The sequence below is a fragment of the Leuciscus leuciscus genome, assembly GCF_965113295.1.
Source record: "Leuciscus leuciscus genome assembly, chromosome: 4".
Lineage (NCBI taxonomy): Eukaryota > Metazoa > Chordata > Actinopteri > Cypriniformes > Leuciscidae > Leuciscus > Leuciscus leuciscus.
This window is the reverse complement of record NC_138728.1, coordinates 42696490-42720507: the sequence shown is the minus strand read 5'-3', so window position 1 is coordinate 42720507 and position 24018 is coordinate 42696490. Positions and strand designations below refer to the sequence as shown.

The 24018-nt window shown below is 39.9% G+C and overlaps 1 protein-coding gene across 1 annotated transcript in view; it reads left to right on the top strand.

The window, feature by feature from the left end:
* The window catches only part of LOC309496107 (uncharacterized protein), a 246674-nt gene extending 223404 nt beyond the window's left edge, over positions 1 to 23270 (top strand). Inside the window, exons 2-4 of the mRNA XM_082166100.1 lie at positions 20281 to 20331; positions 20715 to 20846; positions 21426 to 23270. Of these exons, the coding sequence (XP_082022226.1) occupies positions 20281 to 20331; positions 20715 to 20846; positions 21426 to 21706 (464 nt within the window). The 3' untranslated portion in view covers positions 21707 to 23270. The remainder of the gene's footprint in view (positions 1 to 20280; positions 20332 to 20714; positions 20847 to 21425) is intronic.
* The last annotated feature ends 748 nt before the right edge of the window (positions 23271 to 24018 follow it).

Here is a 24018-nt window from a genome sequence, read left to right as displayed (position 1 = left end):
AATAAACTGCTTTGCTATAGCCTACTGAGATGAGTAAAAATCGACTGGAATATGTTGAAATAAAATGTATTTGTATAAGCAACGTATTAAACTGCAAATTAGCATTTATATGCCCTAATATTTCATAAAAACAACGTTACAGTCAGTCACTTGTTGACTAGATTTGGGTACAGTTTTTAGGCTACTGTAGAATATACTGCCACATCAAATAATAACCTGCCTTGACAGTGAATCAGTATTTTCCAGTTAAATTGTTAATTGTATTGTCTCTTGTAACAGCCAATACCAGGTCTGGTCTCTCGCTTTAGTACTGTGCCTCTAGTATGACGGTGTGGCTCTTTTAATTATACCATTGTATAATAAAGTTGTGTTATTGTTTTTTTCTGCTGAAAGCACCTCTCTGTCTATTTAATCTTTGGTGTACTTCTACGAACCTGCTTGCCTTAGATTAGGTATTTAGCAGTTAAGGTGCAAAGTATATCCTGGTGTGAGAGGCACCAGGTGGCGTAGTCAAGAACCTTTAAACCTAGGTCGGGTCAAAGTTCCATAAGGTCACATCTCAGTGTAACAGAGTAATATATCACAATATTGCTTATGTTTTTCAACAACAGACAGAGAGATTGCTTTTTCAGCTTCACTGAAGCAGTGGATTCATTGGTCCTTTTATGGATATGGGGCGTGTTTCAACCGAACCAGGAAAGAAAATGCCTCTGCACTCAATTGGATAGACCTACAACCAATCAGAGCAACGGAGTAAGTGACGTGTGTTCTTCATTCATGTTTCCGTTCAACAAATGCTTTGATCGCGGTTCTCTGTTCGTCTTTTAAAATGAATGCGCTGTCGATATCTTCTATAACAGACGCGATGGCGGAATCTACACATGATGTTTTATAAACAAAGTTCGGGAGGAGCACGTTCAAATAATCAATCCCATCAACTTGTCATCAAACAATTACCATGTCTACCCTATCAGCATGAGAGGAAGCATATATTTATTCACTCTGTCAACTCACCTAACATTCCTTGACAGTTTTCAGGATCCTCCAGGACCCTCCACTCACGGCGTGTTCTTCCACAGCCTGGAATACGGGGGGAGTGCTTTGGGTTCGGGCCGAATACCGAGCCTGGAGCCTCTCCTCGGACAGCACGGCAAATATGCATTTATTCTATCTGACTTATTTGTAAGTGTGAACTCGTGAAATCTCAATTCTCCAGCGGCAGTTATCTTTGTTGTAAACGAATTCAACCAAGTGCTCTTTTGGTGACGTGGATGAGTATGCTACTGTTGATCATCTGTCCATCATCGTATAAAGCCCGCCCTGACAATTTGATTGATCCAAACAATTTTTGCTCCTCAACGGATCAAGTCCAGACTGAACTTCCCGACCTAAAATTTTTGTGGGCGGGGCTAAGTTCGGCTGGCATCCAGGCAAAATTTTATCATTAGATACATTAGATTACTCGATTAAATTGAAAACCAACACTTTCATTTAGAAGTGTAATCTGGCAATTTCATCTCTGGCGAACAGTGAATTCTGGGGAGTTAAGGATCCTTCTGATGTATCCTGCGTTCATGGGAAAAGGACAGCCTTCGTCACTTCTTGATGACGCAATCAGCTTTTCTTTCTCCTTTAAACGCAACTCGGTGCGGCGTTCAAAGGATGCAGCCCCTGAATTGGGACACAGCCGTTGAGCAATTGAGACATGAACCAAAACAAAATGTGACAATTTCTCAGAGCAGAAAACTTTAGTTTTACAAGTTTTTAGAACTTTAAAAACGTACTGCACCAGTGCACTTTCACACGGATGATACACATTTATTTACATAGCTTAAATTAAATTAAATTAAATTATTTACATAGCTATCACTGACAAAAACAACTCAATAATAACTCAAGATGGAAAATTGCTAAATGATTAATTTTGTAACAATCTTAAGGAATTTCCTAGTAACTTTTCCCTTTGGCTGCTTTTGTTTTAAAAAGCTTTGTTAACAGACTATAATATTTTATTTATATTTTCATCTCTGTGTTCTGTAAAGCTGTGCAACAATGTGCATATAAATTGCTGTGTATTAAAGCATCTGCAAAATGTGTAAATGTAAAATTGGTTGCACTCTGACAGAACCTATGAGTAAGTAATAATTATACAAAGGTAAAAACACAGCTCATTTTATGGTACTGTAAAACAAGTCAATGTTATCTGTAGCAATATTAGCTCAAATAAAGGGAATATATTTTAATAACTGATCAGGAATATGATCGTGTATTGCATACAGGTTAAAAGACCCGAAAAGGGAATACTTTTGCCAATGTATCTGTATAGAGGGACAATTAAATACAACAAATTATAATCAATTATCACTACAGGTAGGCAAAAATAGATCAATTCTCCGGATAACCTTTAATGGAATTAATTTGTTATCGAATAATCTGTTTGTCAAGCGAACGGATCGTACAATCTCTTTATCAACTCTCAAGAAAAGTTATCCTTTTATAGATCACGAGAAGGCTATTTTTCTGGCCACGAAAAATAACTTCTCTGTTCTGTGTAAAACTAACTAAAGTATCCGCAAAGGTAAAGCTTGTAGCTTAGATCGAATTAACATTTAAGGGACTGTGCAATGTGAGCAGCAGACAGAAGCAATCAAGAATATACACTCACCTAAAGGATTATTAGGAACACCTGTTCAATTTCTCATTAATGCAATTATCTAATCAACCAATCACATGGCAGTTGCTTCAATGCATTTAGGGGTGTGGTCCTGGTCGAGACAATCTCCTGAACTCCAAACTGAATGTCAGAATGGGAAAGAAAGGTGATTTAAGCAATTTTGAGCGTGGCATGGTTGTTGGTGCCAGACGGGCCGGTCTGAGTATTTCACAATCTGCTCAGTTACTGGGATTTTCACGCACAAACATTTCTAGGGTTTACAAAGAATGGTGTGAAAAGGGAAAAACATCCAGTATGCGGCAGTCCTGTGGGTGAAAATGCCTTGTTGATGCTAGAGGTCAAAGGAGAATGGGCCGACTGATTCAAGCTGATAGAAGAGCAACTTTGACTGAAATAACCACTCGTTACAACCGAGGTATGCAGCAAAGCATTTGTGAAGCCATAACACGCACAACCTTGAGGCGGATGGGCTACAACAGCAGAAGACCCCACCGGGTACCACTCATCTCCACTACAAATAGGAAAAAGAGGCTACAATTTGCACGAGCTCACCAAAATTGGACAGTTGAAGACTGGAAAAATGTTGCCTGGTCTCGATTTCTGTTGAGACATTCAGATGGTAGAGTCAGAATTTGGCGTAAACAGAATGAGAACATGGATCCATCATGCCTTGTTACCACTGTGCAGGCTGGTGGTGGTGGTGTAATGGTGTGGGGGATGTTTTCTTGGCACACTTTAGGCCCCTTAGTGCCAATTGGGCATCGTTTAAATGCCACGGCCTACTTGAGCATTGTTTCTGACCATGTCCATCCCTTTATGACCACCATGTACCCATCCTCTGATGGCTACTTCCAGCAGGATAATGCACCATGTCACAAAGCTCGAATCATTTCAAATTGGTTTCTTGAACATGACAATGAGTTCAATGTACTAAAATGGCCCCCACAGTCACCAGATCTCAACCCAATAGAGCATCTTTGGGATGTGGTGGAACGGGAGCTTCGTGCCCTGAATGTGCATCCCACAAATCTCCATCAACTGCAAGATGCTATCCTATCAATATGGGCCAACATTTCTAAAGAATGCTTTCAGCACCTTGTTGAATCAATTCCACGTAGAATTAAGGCAGTTCTGAAGGCGAAAGGGGGTCAAACACAGTATTAGTATGGTGTTCCTAATAATCCTTTAGGTGAGTGTATATGGTTTTAATAAATTAAACTACCAATACGAAATAAATGTATATACAGAGTACAACCAGTAAAACAATGCAAGACAAACGAATAACGAGAGAGTGAGAGAGGGTGAGAGAATGAGCGAGAGAAAGTGAAACTAAAATCTCAGGATGGTAATTTTCAAACAGTTAAATTTTGAGAGACACCAAGATTACAATACCCAAAAGTACACAGCCTTAGATTTCAAATGAAGGTTTGATACTTGCATTAAAGTCTCGGGGTGACTGCGAAAGCAACGCGCGTGTGTCCTTTTGGAGCTGGGCGTTCTTCTCGTAACATTACTTCTGGAGCAAACGGAGTTCGCGGGAAGTTTAAAAAGTCTACTCAAAGTTAAAGTTGCCGGCTACGTTCACTTCACTTCACGTAGACAAAGTCCGAAGACGAAAATAAAGACAAAGATTAAAGAAAAGAAAAGAAAAGAAAGAAGAAAAACGGAGAAACTCCTTAAGGAGTTGTGGAACCGGAAACCTCTCACTGACGAAGTGCTCTGGAGAAACTTTCTGGGTCAGTCTCTTATGGAGAGTCTTAGTTTACGCCTACTTCGCGTACGTGGACCAACCACCTTCAGAGATTTCAGAGCGGTAAGATTTCCTTTGTCCTGTCGGGATGGTCCATCTGCATAATTTATGACGGTGTCAGAATTCGTCATTTCTACTCCAGAAAGATGGTACACACAGAATAATACATTTTACTGTGATCTCCTGTATATGGTTGGTTCAGTCAAACTGAGACAGTTAAAGAGATACCAGGAACGGCAGGTACAGGAGGTGGGAATACAAAATTATTTAAGATATGCATATTATAAGCATTTATAGTTTGATTAACACATGATAAAATTGTAGAGACCCCAATATGACATGGGCATATAAAATGCAACACAGAAATATATCATATACATTTGGTAATGTCTTTATATGAGGAAGTCAATGGAAAGTCCATGTGTGTGTGCGTAATTGTCTGTGTGTGTGTGTGTGTGTGTGTGTGCATTTGATTTATATTACATTGTGGGAACCACAAGGATAGTAAAACCTGAGATCACCTCCATTGTGGGGACCAGCCAGCGGTCCCCATGAGGGGAATGGGTAAATAAACATACTAAATTATATTTTTTTGAAAATGTAAAAATGCAGAAAGTTTTCTGTGATGGGTAGGTTTAGGGGTAGGGTTAGTGTAAGGGGACAGAATATACAGTTTGTACAGTATAAAAACCATTAAGTCTATGGAGAGTCCCCACAAAGATAGTGAACCAGACATGTGTGTGTGTGTGTGTGAAAGGTCTGGGTCACGGAGGAAGTCCATATCTCTCCTCTGGATCTCTCTGAAGCGCACCACAGGGGGAGCAGGAATGTTGGTTTTAGGTCCTAGAGTGTACGATTGTCTCTGGAGAGGATCGGAGTTGTAAAAGGATGTCAGAATACAATCTAATCTCAGACCTGGTGGCACCAGGCCGGGCATTTAGTTTGCAGAGAGTCCTGATTTACATGCATGAGTTCGGAGGCTAAAAGCTTTGGATTTCAGAAGGAATGTGCATTATTTGCTATAACGAACAAATCATGATTCCTTAGTCAATACCTTACATATCATTATATAGCATAAATCATAAAGACACAAATCCACTTTGTGTCTTTATGATTTTGTGTCATTTCGCAAAATCTTGGACATTCTTGCTTGTGAAAAGTTGTAAATCAGCTTAATAATTACATTTAATGATTTTATACATGTAAGTACATTTATTTAAGGTGACAAGTTTTATGCATTTATTCACTTTTACATCTGTTGATACAGGATGTTGTTGCATGTGGAGGAAAAATAACATTTAAAAGGTATTTTGTGAATGTTGTGGCGAATTCATGATCTTTGGTTCAAGTGTTCAAAATCTGGTTCAGGTCTCAGAAGAAATCTTTCAGAGTCTAAGTTTCAGGTCTCAGGAGAAATAACTTTATTGACAAACAATAAAGTGAGAAGCCGGCTGGCCATCCGGACATCTGATTTTACAATAGTCTGCATTGGGGTCTTATACCTAAATTTACGTCACTTAATGTCCATTCTGGTATCCAATTAACATTCGTACAGTTATCTTTTTCTCTTTGCTCCTCCTTATCACTTCACCACGATTAGAAACACCTGCATTAATGTCTAATTTCTATTGGTGGCCGTACTGGCGCATGCGCTTTATTAAATATGATTTCATATATGGTTTTTTGGGTACTTTTCCACTCTCGTCCTTAGACACCCTTTCACCCAGTTTTTCTGTCCTGTCCTCAGACGACTCCTATCCTCACATACACTTTTGACAGGTTCAGTGTTTCCCATCATTTTGTCCCCTTTAACTTGTTTTCTCTGTTTCCTGTAATTTTGGGCCTCTCATATTTTAGGCCTAGTTCCTTTAATATTAGTATCATGCATCTGGACTCATGTATGAGACAGATGAAATTCTCCAACATAGACTCATGTATAAAATTCTCCAACACATCCACCCTTTGGGACTTATTCTAGTCCCACCTTCAAATATTTACTTCCCAGAATGTATCTTCATGAGCAGGTCACTCTTCTTCTATTCTCTTACCCAATATGGTCAATATAAACCATCCATCTCTTATCAACAGACCCACATCACAAAGGTACACCCCGGAGGAAGAATGAGACCAAACATCTCCACCCCCACTTAGCTAGGGTGGAGTAAAAGATCTCACCTTCCTGTCAGACCATCATTTCAAGGGATATGTTATTTCAAACATCAAGCTTCAATCAAATTTTCAATACATTCAACTCATCTTGTTGTATTAACTTGGAGCTTTAATATCTGTCCATCGGTGCCAGAGGAACTGCACAGGCGCTTCCGGTGGCCTGGAGTGCTATCTGGGTTGCTCCATCGTTGCCAGAGGTGCCCTAGTCTCGCCTAGGGCGCTATCTGGTGTTGGAGCTGACAGCGGGTTTTTAAACCACCAGTTGAGTCAGCTCATGTTTCTTCAACAGTCAACAACCGCGCTTGCAAATAATTCCTCTTTTGCACTATAACTATATACATGTTCCAATGGTTCAATGCATGTAATTTCCAAACTTCTAACTTGTTACAGGATATATTCAAAATATAAAAGTAAAAAGTGAATAAAGTGATTATTAGTAATAAAAACATTCTTATCTTTTCCCTTTATGTCTGGTTGCATTACCTCGTACCACGGGCAATGACCTGCTTTAAACCTTCTAGCGTCCCCTCTCATTCATATATTCATATTTGTGACAGTTAGTGTGATTTATATGCAAAAATATTCTCAATAGGATTATATAGGCATAATATCCAGGAAGATTATATGAGTAAAATGTTTTCAGGAAAAGGGCCCTTATAAAAAGAATAAAGAAATACAAAAATCCCTCTAACTAACTCCCTACTCTACCCACATTCGAATTATTCTGTCTATTTTTACCCCAAAATAAAATACACAGTGGGGCTATCCAGCTGTGAAACGGTACGAAATGCGCAATTTTATGATCGAATCAGAGAAATAAATGCACAAGCGTGGTTTCTCGAGAGAGAAATCGCAGCTCATAAGCAAACTGAAGACGCTGCTGAGACATTACAAGTCACATCGATGTCACGTGTCTTTCCGGGACATACACGGGTTGTGTGTGAACGCGCTCTCTGATTCCGGAAAATCACTGGCAGTGTGAATGAACCAAAATCAAATGAACCCGGGTCAAATCCCGGGTCACTTTATCCGTGTATTTTCCGGAATCTCTGTGTGAAAGGGGCTAAAGTCATACATGTATTAAAAGTAATTAGGTACCCTTTTCCTTATTTTTCCATCCAAACCCTTACAAAAAGTCATCCAGCTCATCCATGCCTGGGCCAATTGGATGTATTTCTGAGATGGTGCCTCCAATATCAACTCCCGATCGTTTTACTGACACATTGGTCATCTGCTTGGCAGCTGCGTTGGCTAGAATGGATCTTAATAAACCACTCTTTCCATGATCCAAACACAGAATCAAACCAGTATCCAACGTGTCTGTTTCTCCCCGCATTTTCAGCAACTTCTTGTCTTAGATCCTTCAGGTTCTTCATGGGGCTAGTAAAAGCTCAATCAGAGGCTGTATTATTTGGAATAAAGGTGCAACAGTCAGTTCCAAACATCACACATACCCCTCCTTTTTCTGCCAGTAGCCAATTCAGAGCTTGTCTGTTTTGCCATGTCATTTTGCTGGTGTATTTTAGCTGATGGTGTTACGGCCCTTGGCCTTTTTCTGGTCGTTCTCCTGCCCCTGTTTGTGGCATGGTCTCCTATCTGTTGTTATGGCCCCGAGTCAGTCATAACAAAGTGGGGGCTCGTCCGGGATGGTTTTGCACGTTTTGTTGCTAGTAATTTGATTTTCTTTAGTGCGCGTTGTGTTTTGATTTAGTAATTTGTTTAGGAGCGCTTGAGGGACACATGAGAGCGAGTGAAGCTCGTAGTAGCTTCGTCTCTGAATTGTGGTTTTCTGTGCGTCTTGATTGGCGGTTGGGGGGAGATCCCGTGACGTCATTGTCCTTATATGGTTAGTAGTTGCGCTCTTGGAGACATGCCTGAGTTTGATTAGTTTTGATTAGTTGTAATTTGTTTGCTGGCGTTCTCGAGTGTTTTGGCAGTAGTTACTGTTTTTTGGAGACGTGTGAAGGTAAGTGACAGTTTGCTAATGAGCACTTCTAAAGTTTTGGGCTGGCGTTTTTCCTTGTAGGCGTAGCAGCGTTTCCCAATAGGGGTTTCGCTGCATTATTGTTTTAGTGTGGAGGTACGGCGGGTAGAGCTTCCCATTTTCCTTTTCCCTACGTCGGCTCGGGAGCATTTCCGTGGTTTCAGGGGGGTTGCCAGCGTGCTGGTCGCCTTTACTGGGCCATCGGGTTGTAAATGCATAAAAACCCACCGCTACACCTCACGAAGACTAGGGTTCAGTAAGTTAGCTTTTGGGCTAGGTAGTTAGCGGGGAAACGCCGTCCTTGGACTGTGGTTGAAGGCCTGTGTGTACTGTTAAATTTGTCACTTAACGTCTCGTCTCTATTGGTGAATTTGTTAGCCATGGATGAAGTGGTGGAAGATTTTATTGAATCGCCACATGAATGTGGGTTAGACATCTGTACTAAGAAACAATTGATCAAGATTGCAGAGTATTATAAGGTCGATATAGGGGATGCCCGAAAGACAAAGGATTATGTTAAAGGTAATTTGAAAGTGAAATTGTTGGAAAATGGTGTTTTGATGCCGGGTTAAGTTGACACTTCGGTTGAGTCGTCTTTGTTGGGAAGAGTAAGTTCAGTTGGTCTATCGTTTGAGCAGCAGAAAGAGTTGCTCTTGTTACGTGTCAAAGCTGAGCATGAGAAAGAGCAGGCGATGGAAAGAATGAGGCAGGATTTGGAGCGGGAGAAGTTAGATGTAGAGAGACAAAGACTGGCGTTGATCAGAGAAGGTAAACTGGAGGGTGAGGCACTCCGGGCTGATCGCCCCCTGGTGGCACCGGTAAGCATGAAACAGGATGACTTGAGTGATTTGAGGTTAGTTCCCAAGTTTAACCCTCTGGGGTCTGAGGTGTTTTTGGGGTCCTTGAGATGTTCTGACATGCCCTGACATTTGTGCTTTTTTCAGTTGCTTATAAACATAGTAATGGCAAAAAAAAAATTACACACTATTTAGCACAAACAGGGCTACCATAATATGTGAGCAACAAGAATGTACATGTCTGCATTTTTGAGAGAATAATGTTTATGCGTGGTTATTGAAAAAACTAAAAACTAAAGTTTCTGAAATAAGACCACAAAACACACACTAAATATGTGCCAATAAGACTTTTGTCTAATGGATGTCATCGCCTAGTGTTTTTTCTTCAAAATTATGTGAAAATCACCCTGCCTAATCCTTCACATAACACAATACATTGATTTGAATTTTGCAAAGCACTTTCTGTTTGGAAAGGCCATATGCGGAGTGGGCGTCACAGATCATGCATATGTAGTGGTTCACACCTGAGGACCGCATACTTAATGAGCCATTCATTCAGGTGAGTCACTGAGCCACAAGAATGCAAGAGCAACAGTTGGAAGCATCTCAATTCTTTTTTATTTTTCCACATATTGTGCTTGCAATTTGGCCTATAATAGCCAAGGAAAACATGTAATTGTGCAGTTAATTCTCATACTGTATTTTCAGTTTTGGAATATTTATCTTCTCCCCAAATTTGTCACTAATAAAACACAATAAAAATTATTTAAAGAAAAGGCTTATATTTACCTTTTAATAGTTTGTTTACATCTACCTTGTAAATATTTAAATAAACAACAATTCAAGTGTAATCTTTCTTTGTACAAACTAAAGTATACATTTTATCATACATATTTCAAAGTTAAGGATTTGATTGATTATTTGATTATTTTTGACAAAAAAATTGGCAAATAAAAGCTTATTTGAGGTGGCAGATATTTTACAGTAAAAATGTATAATCTATCCAAAACTAATCAACGAAATGTTGTCTTTCATAAGTCTGTAACATAGGTCTTTCATTTTTATTATAAGGAATATAAATGCTAAAAGGAATATAAACGAGAAAACACAGCCCCTCACAGGTTTGGAGGGATTCCCGCGAGTCAGACACGGATACTGTGTTTGTTTTAGGCTCGCGCAGTCTTCACTCGGACGCGCGCTTCAATCCGTTGTGGAGACTCTCTTTTCGTTCCAGTGAAATTACAAAACAAAATACACACACACACATGTCTCTGCCTGATATACAACCACTGATAAACATAATCTGATTTGACAAAAAAAAAACAACTATATGAGTGCGGATTCGAACTCAGAACCTCTGACACGCTAGGCAAATGTTCTACCACTAGACCACTTGAGTTCACGTATTTACTCACGTGAAAACTCGGTGTTTACTCGGCGTGATCAATTCGCTCTTGAACATGCTGCCGTTCGTCTGAGTTACAATCTTCCTCTGAGGAAAAGCCAAGGTGAGTTATTCCTCGCTGTCCAGAATCATCTGAAGAGCGTCTTTACCGGAGAAACGCGCCATCCTCTCTAAACGCGATGAACTATCAGTGAATCTGATCTGATGAAACTTCGTGTTTTCAAGGCATTGATCGGGGGGCGGGTGCGAAGCATAGATCACCTAAACTATTTACCATGTCAATAGCGCCGGGGGCGGGGCGGCCTCAGTTCATTATAGAGATAATTAGGCAGAAGGAAAAAACGGTACCTCTCCTTGCTTTCAAATGGATTACATGAGTTGAAAACATTTGTTTTTTTTATTAATTACTTCATTTAAAAGAAGAGATTTCAAGCTTCATAAAGACATATATCACGTGCTTGTGTGAGAAGTATTCGCTGAGTTATGATTCATTTTCGGACACGTTTCAGAATGGACTACACGGACAGAGAGAAGGCAGAACTCGCTCCGTGATTATTTTTCTTAATTTGGCGAAAAGCACAACACTTTGTTTTTATTGTGAGTATACAGAAAAATAATACACATTTAACAGAATCGATTGATGTATGAAACTCCTATGGAAAATCAAAGTCAACAGAGTATTTATGAGTTTCTTTTACACTGATAAAAAAAAAGCGAGCTGGTATCGCCGGCGATACCGCCGACCTCAGGGGGTTAATGAGGAGGACCCAGAGACATTTTTTTCCCTGTTTGAGCGTCTGGCAGAGGCTCGAGGTTGGTCTGACTCCACACGTATGTTAATGTTACAGTGTGTGTTAACAGGAAAAGCACAACAGGCTTTTTCAGCTTTAAGCAGTGCTGATTGTGGTAAATATTCTGTGGTTAAAACTGTTGTTCTTAAAACTTATGAACTTGTGCCGGAGGCATATCTACTACGTTTTCGAGGTTGGAGACGTGGAGATGGGTCACATCTAGAGTTTATGCGTGATTTGGCTATGCATTTTGACAATTGGTGCTCAGCGGCCGGGGAGCAGTTTAAAAACTCTGTGCCGGAGTGCATTGCCACCTATATTAGTGAGCGTGGAGTTAAGTCTGCTAGGGAAGCTGCTGCGCTGGCTGATGATTATTTCTTGATTCATACTTCAAGAGGTGGTGCTGGCCCTCATGAAACTAGGGCAAGTAGACCGTTTGAGAATAAAAGTGGTCGTGTTTCAGGGGACTGTAAAAAATCTGTAATTACTGTCATAAGCGAGGACATTGGAAAAATGATTGTTATGCTCTTAAGTCTCGTCCAAAGCAAACTTTTCCCAGGGCTAACCCTGTGATGTGTGCTGCGTCTGTCACTGACCAGGAGTTAGTTAGAAGCTCTGGAGAAGGCAATCCGGAGTTGAAATCGTACTTGCCTTTTATTACAGAAGGTTTTGTTTCATTAATGGGAAGCAAAGAGCAAGTGCGCATAAAATTTTTGCGTGACACTGGAGCGTTTGACTCGTTTATTGTAGCTGCAACTTTGCCATTTTCAAATGACACCTTGGTGGGTTCAAGCATTCCTGTAGTGGGAATGGGTTTAAATGTTTTGAATGTACCACAACACAAAATGATGCTGCACTGTGATCTCTTCCAGGGTGAGGTGTCTATTGGCGTGCGCCCAGCGTTACCTGTGGATGGCGTTGCTATGATCCTGGGTAATGACATAGCCGGTGATAAAGTGTGGGCTGATGTTTCTCCACCTGCCAAGGTGACGGTGACTCCTCTGGTGTGCAGTAAGCCTGATGAGAGTGAGGTACACTTCCCTAATGTGTTTAGTGCCTGTGCAGTAACTCGTTCAAAACGTTTGGACAGTGATCACTCTGAAAGTGTGGCCTCTAGTCCTCACTTAATGTTACCTGTTATCCCCTGGTCTGTTTCTCATGATGAGCTGATGCAGGAGCAGGAAACTGACAGCACTTTGAAGTTTTGTATGGATGAGATTTGTTCTCTTGTAGAGGTCAGAAATCGTTCTCATTGTTATTTTTTGCACAATAATGTCTTGATGAGAAAATGGACCCCTCAGTTTGAGGGTTTTGTTGGAGATCCGATTTATCAAGTGGTTGTTCCTTTAAAGTATCGAAATATTGTGTTGCAGATTTCTCATGACCAGTCTGGACATATGGGTGTCAGGAAAACATATGACCGAGTTCTGCTGTATTTTTTCTGGCCTCGTTTAAAAAGGGATGTGTCTGCATACATTTAGTCGTGTCACACCTGTCAATTGACAAGTAAACCTAACCAGGTTTTGAAGCCCGTTCCACTTTGTCCAATACCAGCTATAAGTCAACCATTTGAACATCTTCTTATTGACTGTGTTGGTCCATTACCTCCATCAAAATCAGGTGCCAGATATTTGTTGACAGTAATGTGTCAAAGTACTAGGTATCCTGCAGCCTACCCACTGCGTAGTGTAACGGCTAAGTCTGTGGTTCGTGCATTGTCCCAATTTATTTCTATTTTTGGAGTTCCACGGGTCATTCAGTCAGATCAAGGGTCAAATTTTTGTTCAAAATGATTTGCTCAAGTGCTGAAACAGTTGAACATAGTTCATAATTTTTCATCTGCCTATCATGCTCAAAGCCAGGGTGTTTTGGAGCGGTTTCACCAAACACTTAAGTCCATGCTGCGCTCATTGTGTGTTCAGATGCAGGGTGATTGGGAAGAGGCTTTACCGTGGATGCTGCTGGCTGCTAGAGAGGTAATCCAAGAAAGTACAGGGTTTAGCCCTAATGATCTGATCTTTGGTCATAAAGTACGGGATCCTCTGGCTCTGTTGCAGGACAACTGGAAGGAAGCTCAGCCTCCAAGTAACCTACTAGATTTTGTGAATGGGTTCAGGTATCGGCTCTATATGTCTCAGGAAGTGGCCAGGAAAAATTTAGACCGGGCACAAGCTAAGATGAAGAAACGTTATGATTGTCAGACTGAGCACAGAGAGTTTCTCCCAGGTGATCAGGTTTTAGCCCTTTTGCCTATAATTACTTCTCCGTGGCAAGCAACATTTTCTGGACCATTTTCTGTATTAAAGAAGCTTTCTGATCAAAACTACTTAATTTCTACTCCAGCTCGTAGGACAAAGGCCAGGCTCTGCCATGTTAATCTTTTGAAGCCTTATGTTTCCCGTGAGCCATTTGGGAGTGAGGTGGAGTTAAAGTTGTCCAGAACTCATCCTGCTTGTTTGGCTATGCCATCATCTTCAGTTGTGGTAGAGATGGAGGATTTAACAGGGCCTGATGAGGTTATGGTGTCTGGTCGGCTGAAAAATAAGGAAGCTTTAGATAAATTGGAAAGCGTTTTGGGTCATCTAGAGTCATGTCAGCGGGCACAGCTAGTTAAGCTGATTAGAAGTTTCCCTTGCTTATTTGGAGACACGCCATCACGTACAACTTTACTAAAGCATGATATAGACGTGGGAGATGCGAAGCCAATTAGGCAAAGATTCTATCGTGTTCACCCAGAGAAGCGTAAAAACCTGGAAGATGAGATTAAGTATATGGTTCTTAATAAAATAGCAGTTCCCTCTGACTCTAGTTGGGCGTCACCCTGTCTCTTGGTCCCAAAGTCAGACAATACACCTCGGTTTTGTACGGATTTTCGTAAAGTGAATGCAGTCACCAAGCCTGACTCCTTCCCTCTTCCTCGTATGGAGGATTGTGTTGATCAAGTGGGGGGGGGGCAAAGTTTGTGACTAAGCTGGATTTACTTAAAGGTTACTGGCAGGTACCACTGACAGACAGGGCAAAGGAGATTGCTGCTTTTATTACACCAGGTGGGCTATACTCCTACAATGTTATGCCTTTTGGTTTAAGAAATGCGCCGGCAACTTTCCAGCGCCTAATGAACTTGGTGGTGCGTGACCTGGAAGGATGCGCGGTGTATTTGGATGACGTGGTGGTGTATGCTGACAACTGGGAACAGCATTTGGAGCGTGTTAAAGCTTTGTTTGTGCGTCTAGCTCATGCTAGTTTAACAGTGAATTTGGCAAAGTGTGAATTTGCTAAGGCCACGGTGGTCTATTTGGGTCGTGTTGTTGGCCAGGGTTCGGTGAGACCAGTGCGTGCTAAAGTGTGTGCAATTGATGATTTTCCATCACCAATGACAAAGAAGGAACTCATGAGATTTCTTGGTATGGTGGGCTACTATAGGTGTTTTTGTAGGAATTTCTCTACAGTGTTCGCACCTTTAACTGATCTTCTGAAAGGCAAGGCAAAGTATGTATGGTCTCCGGTATGCCAGCAGTCCTTTGAGAGGGTTAAAGCTCTAATCTCAAATGCTCCGGTTCTGGTTGCTCCTCGGTGGGATCGTGAGTTTCATCTGGAGGTGGATGCCAGCATGGTTGGGGCTGGTGCAGTGTTGCTGCAGAAAGATGATGGGGGGGTTAACAAGCCTGTGTGTTTCTTTTCTAAGAAATTTAATCTCCATCAGCTAAACTATTCAGTCATAGAAAAAGAAACGCTTGCTCTTATTTGGGCGTTACAGCATTTTAGTGTGTATCTGGGCTCTGGTCCGGTGGTAGTCTTCTCAGACCATAATCCTCTGACTTTCCTTAGCACTTTACAGACTCCTAACCAACGGTTGATGCGCTGGGCTCTCCACCTCCAGTCCTACACTTTGGACATTCGGCATATCAAGGGGCGGGACAATGTGGTGGCAGACGCGTTGTCCCGATCTCCAATATGTTAGGTAAGATATGCCTCAAAATTTGATAAACTTAGTATTGTGGGATTTTTGTAGCTTAGGGGTACCCTTAGGGTCCCTGTTTTGTTAGGGGGGGGGGTGTTACGGCCCTTGGCCTTTTTCTGGTCGTTCTCCTGCCCCTCCTCTCTTTCAGGTCTAATTGCGAAGTCTAATTGCGGTCACCTGCGAAGTTGGTGTTTAAATGGGAGCTTCTCTGCTGCATTGATCTCTCTCTTCCTGCTCGGGTCTGGTGTTTAAAGGCTCGAACGCTGCTCGTCCGTGTTCACGCCTCGCTCGGGACGCCAGGACTTTACACAGATGCACATTTAAGTTTATTTAAGTTTGTCTTTTATTTTAACACTCAACACTTGCACTCGCACAAAACAATACATCCATGCACCTTCCCTGCACTACTGATACTGACGTTCACACCCCATATTTGGTTTTGTTGTTTAAATTTGTGTTTTATACACAATAAATTTATGTTTTGCACCGCTTGTTTGTGGCATGGTCTCCTATCTGTTGTTATGGCCCCGAGTCAGTCATAAAAGATGGCCTAAGGCATCCATTGCTTCATCTTAGTCTTAATTGTTCTGTTGATTGTCAGAGCTAATCTGAGATGGTATGCCGAATCTTGGGATGACTTCTTTGGTTACATTTTTTATCAGTTTCTGCTCCTTGGTCTGCTGAGGGTTCTGCTTCGACCCATATGCTAAATCTATCAATGAAAACAGTATCTGTATCTTTTTCCTCTTACTGATTTTATCATGTCCTCATAATCCATCACTAGATGTTTGAAGGGTCCTTCTGGAACTGAGATAGATCCTATTGGACTTGCTGTTTGTCTTTTTTATTTTTCTAATAATTTTCAAATAACCTCCCCCCTTGCGCAATGGTCAAAACCATGCGCATCTGAAATTAAAATAGTAAAAAGGGTTGCTAGTGTAATTATTTGTCTTTTAATACCTCATTTGTCCAATAGTCTGAAGTTGAGGGTTTTGCTTATGTCTTCTTGACTAATGATAGACTTAATTTATATTCAATTATCTATTCCAAGGTGCGAATACAACCAATTGTAAATTGGTAACACAACTCTGATGACAAAAGCTACTGAATGTAGGCAATGTGTCATTCCCCATGTGACAGTGTCTAAATGTTTTGAATAACACAGCTGGTCGATATCAGTTGCCATTTGATTGTGTTAACCACTGCTGTCATAAACCCCACATTTTTCAATATCTAATAGATAAAAAATTCTAGTAGGTTGGGACATGCTGTCGTTTGAAAAAAAAAAAAACATTATCAATTTCTCTTATCTGATTTGTCATTCATCTGTTAATTTAATTTCTCTTCAAAATCTTTTCTTCTGTTGCTTATGAGATGCTCTTTTAAATGACTGGAGATTTCAGCATAATCTCAAATTCATGACCAACAATATTAACATCGTGCAATCCCTGGTAATGACAGCACTTGTGACATCACGTGTTTGTAATTTATGTAGTCACTTTTTTATTTTATTTTATTTTTTATATTTAACAATTGACCAAGATGAAGTGACCAGCACCATAGCTTTATCATCCATATTTTTTGTTGTTGAACATATGATGTCCTCTTTTTTACTGATAGAGAGCTCAGTATCACTCAAGCTTATATCAGCTCTGTCTTGAAAGCAGAGCCCAAAAGCTTTCTGTTCAATGGACAACATCATCATCTAATTATGCATTTACCCCTAGTTGGTTAATGCAGTAGTCCCTCACTATGCTAAGTCCAGCATCAGTTGTAGTTAATTATTGAGCCATGCAAACACTCCCCCTCCCATTTTTTTAATGCTTACAGCTGGACTAATGTCTATTTAAAGAAAGCAAATAGAGTGTGTCAGCTTCACAGAATATAGAGAACTGCTGTTGGACCAGTGAATAATCAAAATATAATTAATATGGCCAATCAATGAAATTTGAAGCAGTCTCTGTAGTGATCATTGAAAACGCATCACCTGTTTTCCACTTAGTAAAGGATGCAGTCCTTCTGCTTGGACCAGCGATCAGTTGAACTGGTTGGGCTGCTGTCTTAGTGTTTCCCTCCTCATCCGATGCATTTGATCTGTCAGTCTTTGTTGGCATTCAAGGGTCTGGTGTCATGTTGGGACATAGTGGTTTGACTCTGGATGCTGTTGTCTCTCTGCCTCTCCTCAGTCTGACTTTTGGCCAAGCCACAGAGGAGGCAATTTTGCATGATGGCAGGATGTTTTTCTTGATGGTTTCTGCATCAGCACAGTCTTTGTCCATACCAGCCCCTCAGAAGTTTCAGCTTCCTTTTTCAGAGGGGATGAAGGCCCACCAACCGAACGCCTCTTCTTTTCTTTGCAGCCGTGTCCTTATGTTTCTTGCTCTCACTTGTTGCACAGTCCAGTTGCTGTTGTTTATGTTGAGGTAGCCGTCCCAAAATCTGTCTGGTGTCATCTGGAAATTGAACACTCAGAGATCCGTGTTAATCAAATTCATCCTTTATAAATTCTTCAACCATCTCTTTCAATTGTCCCTTAATTTCAGAAGTCTCATCTGGTTGATAACAGCAGTTTCCCCATGCAATTTTAACCCTCTGAGGTCGGCAAACGCGCCCCCGCGTTTTGCTGGATTTTTTTCACATAGCAGCAACATAAACTTAAAAAAATCGCTATTCATAAGATAATGAGCTGAGGTGATCTATGCAAAATAAGGTAAACGCCCCCTGAAATGCCTTAAAACCAGCAAGTTTCATTTATTCACTTTCCTGCGCTGTTGGAAGATGACACGAGTTCAAATTTTGCTCAGAAGAAGAGCAGGACTCTGACGACGAACGTTTGTATTTTGAGCGACGAACGTTGAGCGACTTGATCCAGCCGTGGATAATATTTCGGGTGAGTAAGTCTTTTTAAATTTACTTGCATTAGTTGACACATGTTCGCATTTATGAGGAAAAAACAATATTACGTGACAGTTCTCCATTATGGACGTGAGCGCTCTGAAGCAGCACTAAAAGACTTTCAAACTTTCACAGAGACCTCAAAACAGAAAGCACAAATCCATTCTTTAAAACGAATTTCGTTTTGTATTAATTGTATCTTAATTTTAATATTATTTTCATTAACAAATTTCCTGGATTTAATACATAAAAAACAATAAAGTGAGAAGCCGGCTGGCCATCCGGACATCTGATTTTACAATGGTCTGCATTGGGGTCTTATACCTAAATTTACGTCACTTAATGTCCATTCTGGTATCCAATTAACATTCGTACAGTTATCTTTTTCTCTTTGCTCCTCCTTATCACTTCACCACGATTAGAAACACCTGCATTAATGTCTAATTTCTATTGGTGGCCGTACTGGCGCATGCGCTTTATTAAATATGATTTCATATATGGTTTTTTGGGTACTTTTCCACTCTCGTCCTTAGACACCCTTTCACCCAGTTTTTCTGTCCTGTCCTCAGACGACTCCTATCCTCACATACACTTTTGACAGGTTCAGTGTTTCCCATCATTTTGTCCCCTTTAACTTGTTTTCTCTGTTTCCTGTAATTTTGGGCCTCTCATATTTTAGGCCTAGTTCCTTTAATATTAGTATCATGCATCTGGACTCATGTATGAGACTGATGAAATTCTCCAACATAGACTCATGTATAAAATTCTCCAACATGAATTCAACACAAGTTAAACTCCAGCAACATTTGTGGCATGATATACATCACAACAGAAATAACTGTCAACTCGTTCTTTAGTTAAAAGAAATTGTCAGACACTTACATTTGCTGTAAATGGGCCAAGCAGTAAGTGGCCCATGGGTCACTGGCACGTGACAATAGCTGATGTATTTAAATTGCATATGTACGTTTTGAGGTAATCATTCCTCACAGAGCCTGTTTTATTATGTTAGGTGCTAATAAATACTATTAAAGTGTGAGATTTGAACCATTCATGACAATTGATTCAAACGACCAGAGGTGTGTGCTTATGTGATTATCCCTCTGCGTCCCATAAGGACACTGACCGCTGATCTTGAACTTTAGTCACAACATTTGTGAAATAGAAAATAATTTTGACTCAGCGATAAACATCTACTGAACCCTGAACCTATTTATCTGAAGTAATGTAAATCATTTACAAAAGACAGTACATCAGGACACTATGAAAGGAACATGAGAGGCTGTGAGGATGAAGAGCAAGAGCTGGAAACAAACATCAATGAAGAATGAAGGGTTTAGTATGTTTACTGCTGCTGTTGGAAACCTTTGTGTGTGTCGTACAGCATCAGGTAGATGGAGGACTCAATGAGAATGAGATCAGTCAACAGCTCAGATCTGAGGACGGAAGACAGAATCCACCTCAAACAGACACTTTGAGATATGAAGCTTCAACTGACAGCCAACAAAACTACCATCTGTTCTTCACTGACATCCATGCAGCACTGAGAGAACTGACCGCCACCGTTACAGAGCAGAAAACAAACATCAGAGAACTGACCGCCACCGTTACAGAGCAGAAAGTGAACATCAGAGCTTTAGAGACGCAACTGAGGGATGAAATGAACAAAAATAATGACGGTACCTCACCAAAACATTCACTCTTTTATCAATGATCCTCAAAGTAAAACACCAATGCAATACATTGCATAGTGTAAATGTTAGAGTTAAAATTGAATGTATACTGTGTAAATTGTGTTATCTATTACAATAAGCAGTGTGATTGTCATTTAACAGAATCATTATTCCTTCACAGAAATCTCAAATCTTACTCTGGGTCAAGTGGAGTTGAGAAAGGAAAATAGAGGTGAAAGTGTGCTTGAATTATGTTAAATTCAGTCTATACAGGTGAAACTCGAAAAAATTCGAATATCGTGCAAAAGTTATAATTTTGATGATAATGGCTTACAGCTTATGAAAACCCCAAATTCAAAATCTCAGAAAATTAGAATATTATATGAAAACAATAAAAAAAAAGGATTTTAAATACAGAAATGTCAGCCATCTGAAAAGTATAATCATGCATATGTATATAGTTACATATACTAAATGTATTAGTTTCACCTTTTAATTTGAATTACTGAAATACACAAACTTTTGCACGATATTCTAATTTTTCGAGTTTCACCTGTACATTCTCAGTGTAATAGAGTAATATATCACAATATTTCTTATGTTTTTCAATAACAGACAGAGAAATAGCTTTTTCAGCTTCACTGATGCAATCTGGCAATGGATATATTGGTCCTTTTACCACTGAAATCACACTAACCTACAGGAACGTCTTCACAAACATAGGGAACGCCTACAACCCAGTTACAGGTAATTATCAATGAAATGAGTCATAAAACTCAGTTTATAATAATGAAAACCCTTCTGCTCCATTCAGACCTCTCTGCAGTTGTGTAATGTGTATTAGAGAATAAAGGGCCGTTTACATGACACCAGTTTCAATTAAACACGTAAAGATTTGTATGTGATTCAGGTTTATGCACTTTGGCCGTTCATTCACACGTTCATTCATTGGGGGACTGAAAACACAAACGTTTGAAATTGGGCTTCAAAGTGCAAGTTTTTGGAAACAATACCATTGTCATGCGTAATACGTGATAGTCTATAGATGCGTGGTGTTTCTTTACAAAGTGATATTGCCACCTACTGGCCAGGCAGCAGAATACAGTGTTTAAAGTAGTTTCCACGAATCCGTGTTAATGGGGATTGTTTTGACAACGTCTGTCCGTGAAAAATCCAAAGAAAAAACTTGTCCATATTTAGTACATTGTTGTCATGTAAACAGCCTGAAATCATCTGCCATCTTTTGAAACTATTACACAGTGTGTTTGGTAATTAAACAATCATACAGGAAACAGCTGATTCTATATCTCTTGTTATTTGATTTAGGTGTTTTCACAGCCCCACTGAAAGGAGCGTACATGTTCAGAGTCTCTGTATATGGTCATGGCCCAACTGCATCAGGTGCATCCATTTATAAGAATGGAGAGCGTATGGTTATAGCATATGGTTATCAGCGTCAGAGTGTGTTAAACTCCTCGAATGGAGTTGTGTTGATCCTGGAGGTTGGAGATGTTGTCTATGTGAGACTTTGGCCTGACACGAGGATATTTGATGACCAGTATAACCGCAGCACTTTCAGTGGTTTCCTGCTGTTTCCCTTAAGATAACAGGAGCTTTGCAGAATGTGATTCCAATAATTCTGAACCTTCAGCGTATGATTTAAGATGAAAATCATGAAGAAACATTAACATATGAACCTGTATTAATGAGGTATAATGTGTGTGTTTGAAATTTACTGTACACTCAAAAAAAATGCTGGGTTAATAAATATATATATCAGTGGGGATTTCTTTAAGACTGTTAGGGAAGCTCGGCTTCCCCTATAATGTCAAAATATTAATGGTCAAATATGTACTATTGTGTTCACATTTTATGACTGAAAATGCATTTGAAAACATTCATCTCAAAGACGAGTTCTTTCAGAATCAGTTACATATAGCAGGTCGGCTGACTCGATTTCCTTCTCATACATTCCCGTAGCGTCACAGTGCATTTCCCTGTTGAAGCCCAGCGTCCATTGACTTGGGCTGCTTTGAACAGTTTTTTTCAGTGCTTCGAAACTAGACGGTCATTGGATAAATGCTGCGATTATGTCCCGCCCACAGACGCTCAGCGTCTCTGGGGTTAATGAGGAGTGGGCTGGGCTGGACTCCGGGCTTCTGCGTGATGATTGGAGGGTCTGTCGAAAGGCTGCGTCTCCTCTTGATTGACAGCGATTTCATACAATAAAAAGTCACTGATGCTGAAGCTATTCGAGCTCAGTCCCATCGCGGAATTTGCAAGTGTAGTCGAAAGACAAACTACTGCAACCTATTTCTTGGTATTTGCTTGTCGAAATTGCTAGCCAGTTTTCATAATACATTTCAAACAATTATACATTTATACCTTTATTATATTATTACTTATTATATCTTTTTATTATTAGTAGTAATAATAAAAACACAATTATTAAGATAATAAAAAATATATATTATTAGTACTAGTATTATTATACTATATTATATTATTATTTATACCTTTATTATATTGAACTCTGTTGGCCATTGAGAGGACACTGGTCAAGTCACTGGAAAAGACTGAGCTGAAGAGTTGGTACGACAGGGACACAAAGCATTTTCCTGAAAAGGAACGTTAAATTTACGTTTAAATAAATAGACAATTTTTATGATGTGGGACAAAAATGAGCTTCCCCTCTTTGAAAGACCAGCAGCCGCCACTGATATATATATATATATATAATAACAACAATAATAATAGTACTGTTTATAGATTAAATGAAAGTGTTTAATGCAGGACATTAATAATCATAAATACATTCATCATGTTTAATCAACAATTAGTTCTCTGGAGGGCCACAAAAATCATATGTAAAATGTTGGTATGGTACGTTAAAAGATTATAAAATGGCAGGTGTAAACGTGTAAATTGTGTTTCAAGCGTAAGAAAAAAGATTTGCAACATTTATTGTTGTTTTGTACTGTACTATAAGTGTAATTCATGTATTGTGAAACTGCAGCTTCATGCTAACGACATAAACATAAATATGAATTTAAATTTAATTTACAATCTTACGTACACTTCCACAAATCTTACCCTGCACATGCAAATCTTTTTGGCATCATCATCAACTTTTACATCATTATATAGTGGTCTTCTCAACACAAATTAATAATCTTCAGGTTTTGTCGCCTGTGCAGCGCAACAGAGCCTCTACTGGAATGTAGAAAATGTATATTGTTCAGTACTGTGCCATTATTAATTAAAGGAGCTGTATGTAAGAAATGTATTTCAATTAATCATAAAATGGCCCTGATATGTCACTAGACATTAAGAAATCATGTTCATTTCAAATACTTATATCACTGACAACAGTAGTCCGGCCAGGATATTGTCATTTAAAAAGTGAAGTTGCAGCCCTCAACTGATGTTGATGTTGTCATGTTGTGTTTTGGCCTGAAGCGCCACCCTCCACCTATCTACCAATCACGAAGTCAGTAGTGTTTCGGCATCCGGGTTGCCAGCTCTGCTCTAGTTACCACAGCTGCAACTACAAACGTTCGTGCTGGATCCTCCAGCCTATCTGGCAACCTCGAGTCAGGGGGGAGGGGGAGGGGATACACCGCTCTACAGTAATTTGAAAGTGATTGCAGTACCAGTTTTGGCCACAATCTTACATACGGCTCCTTTAAACAAAATGCTTGACTTTAATAATCTGTTACCTGTATTTAAGCATCAAGAACGGTAAAACATAAACGTTGTCGGCCAACACCAGTTAACAGCATGGCTTCAATGTAATCGTCTAAACGCCTATTACAGTTTTTCTCGATTGCTTAAACACTATAACCAAGCTTTTGAACTAAAATTTCAAAACCATAATGCCATTTATCAAAAAGCACACCCATTTCCCTAAACTATAAAC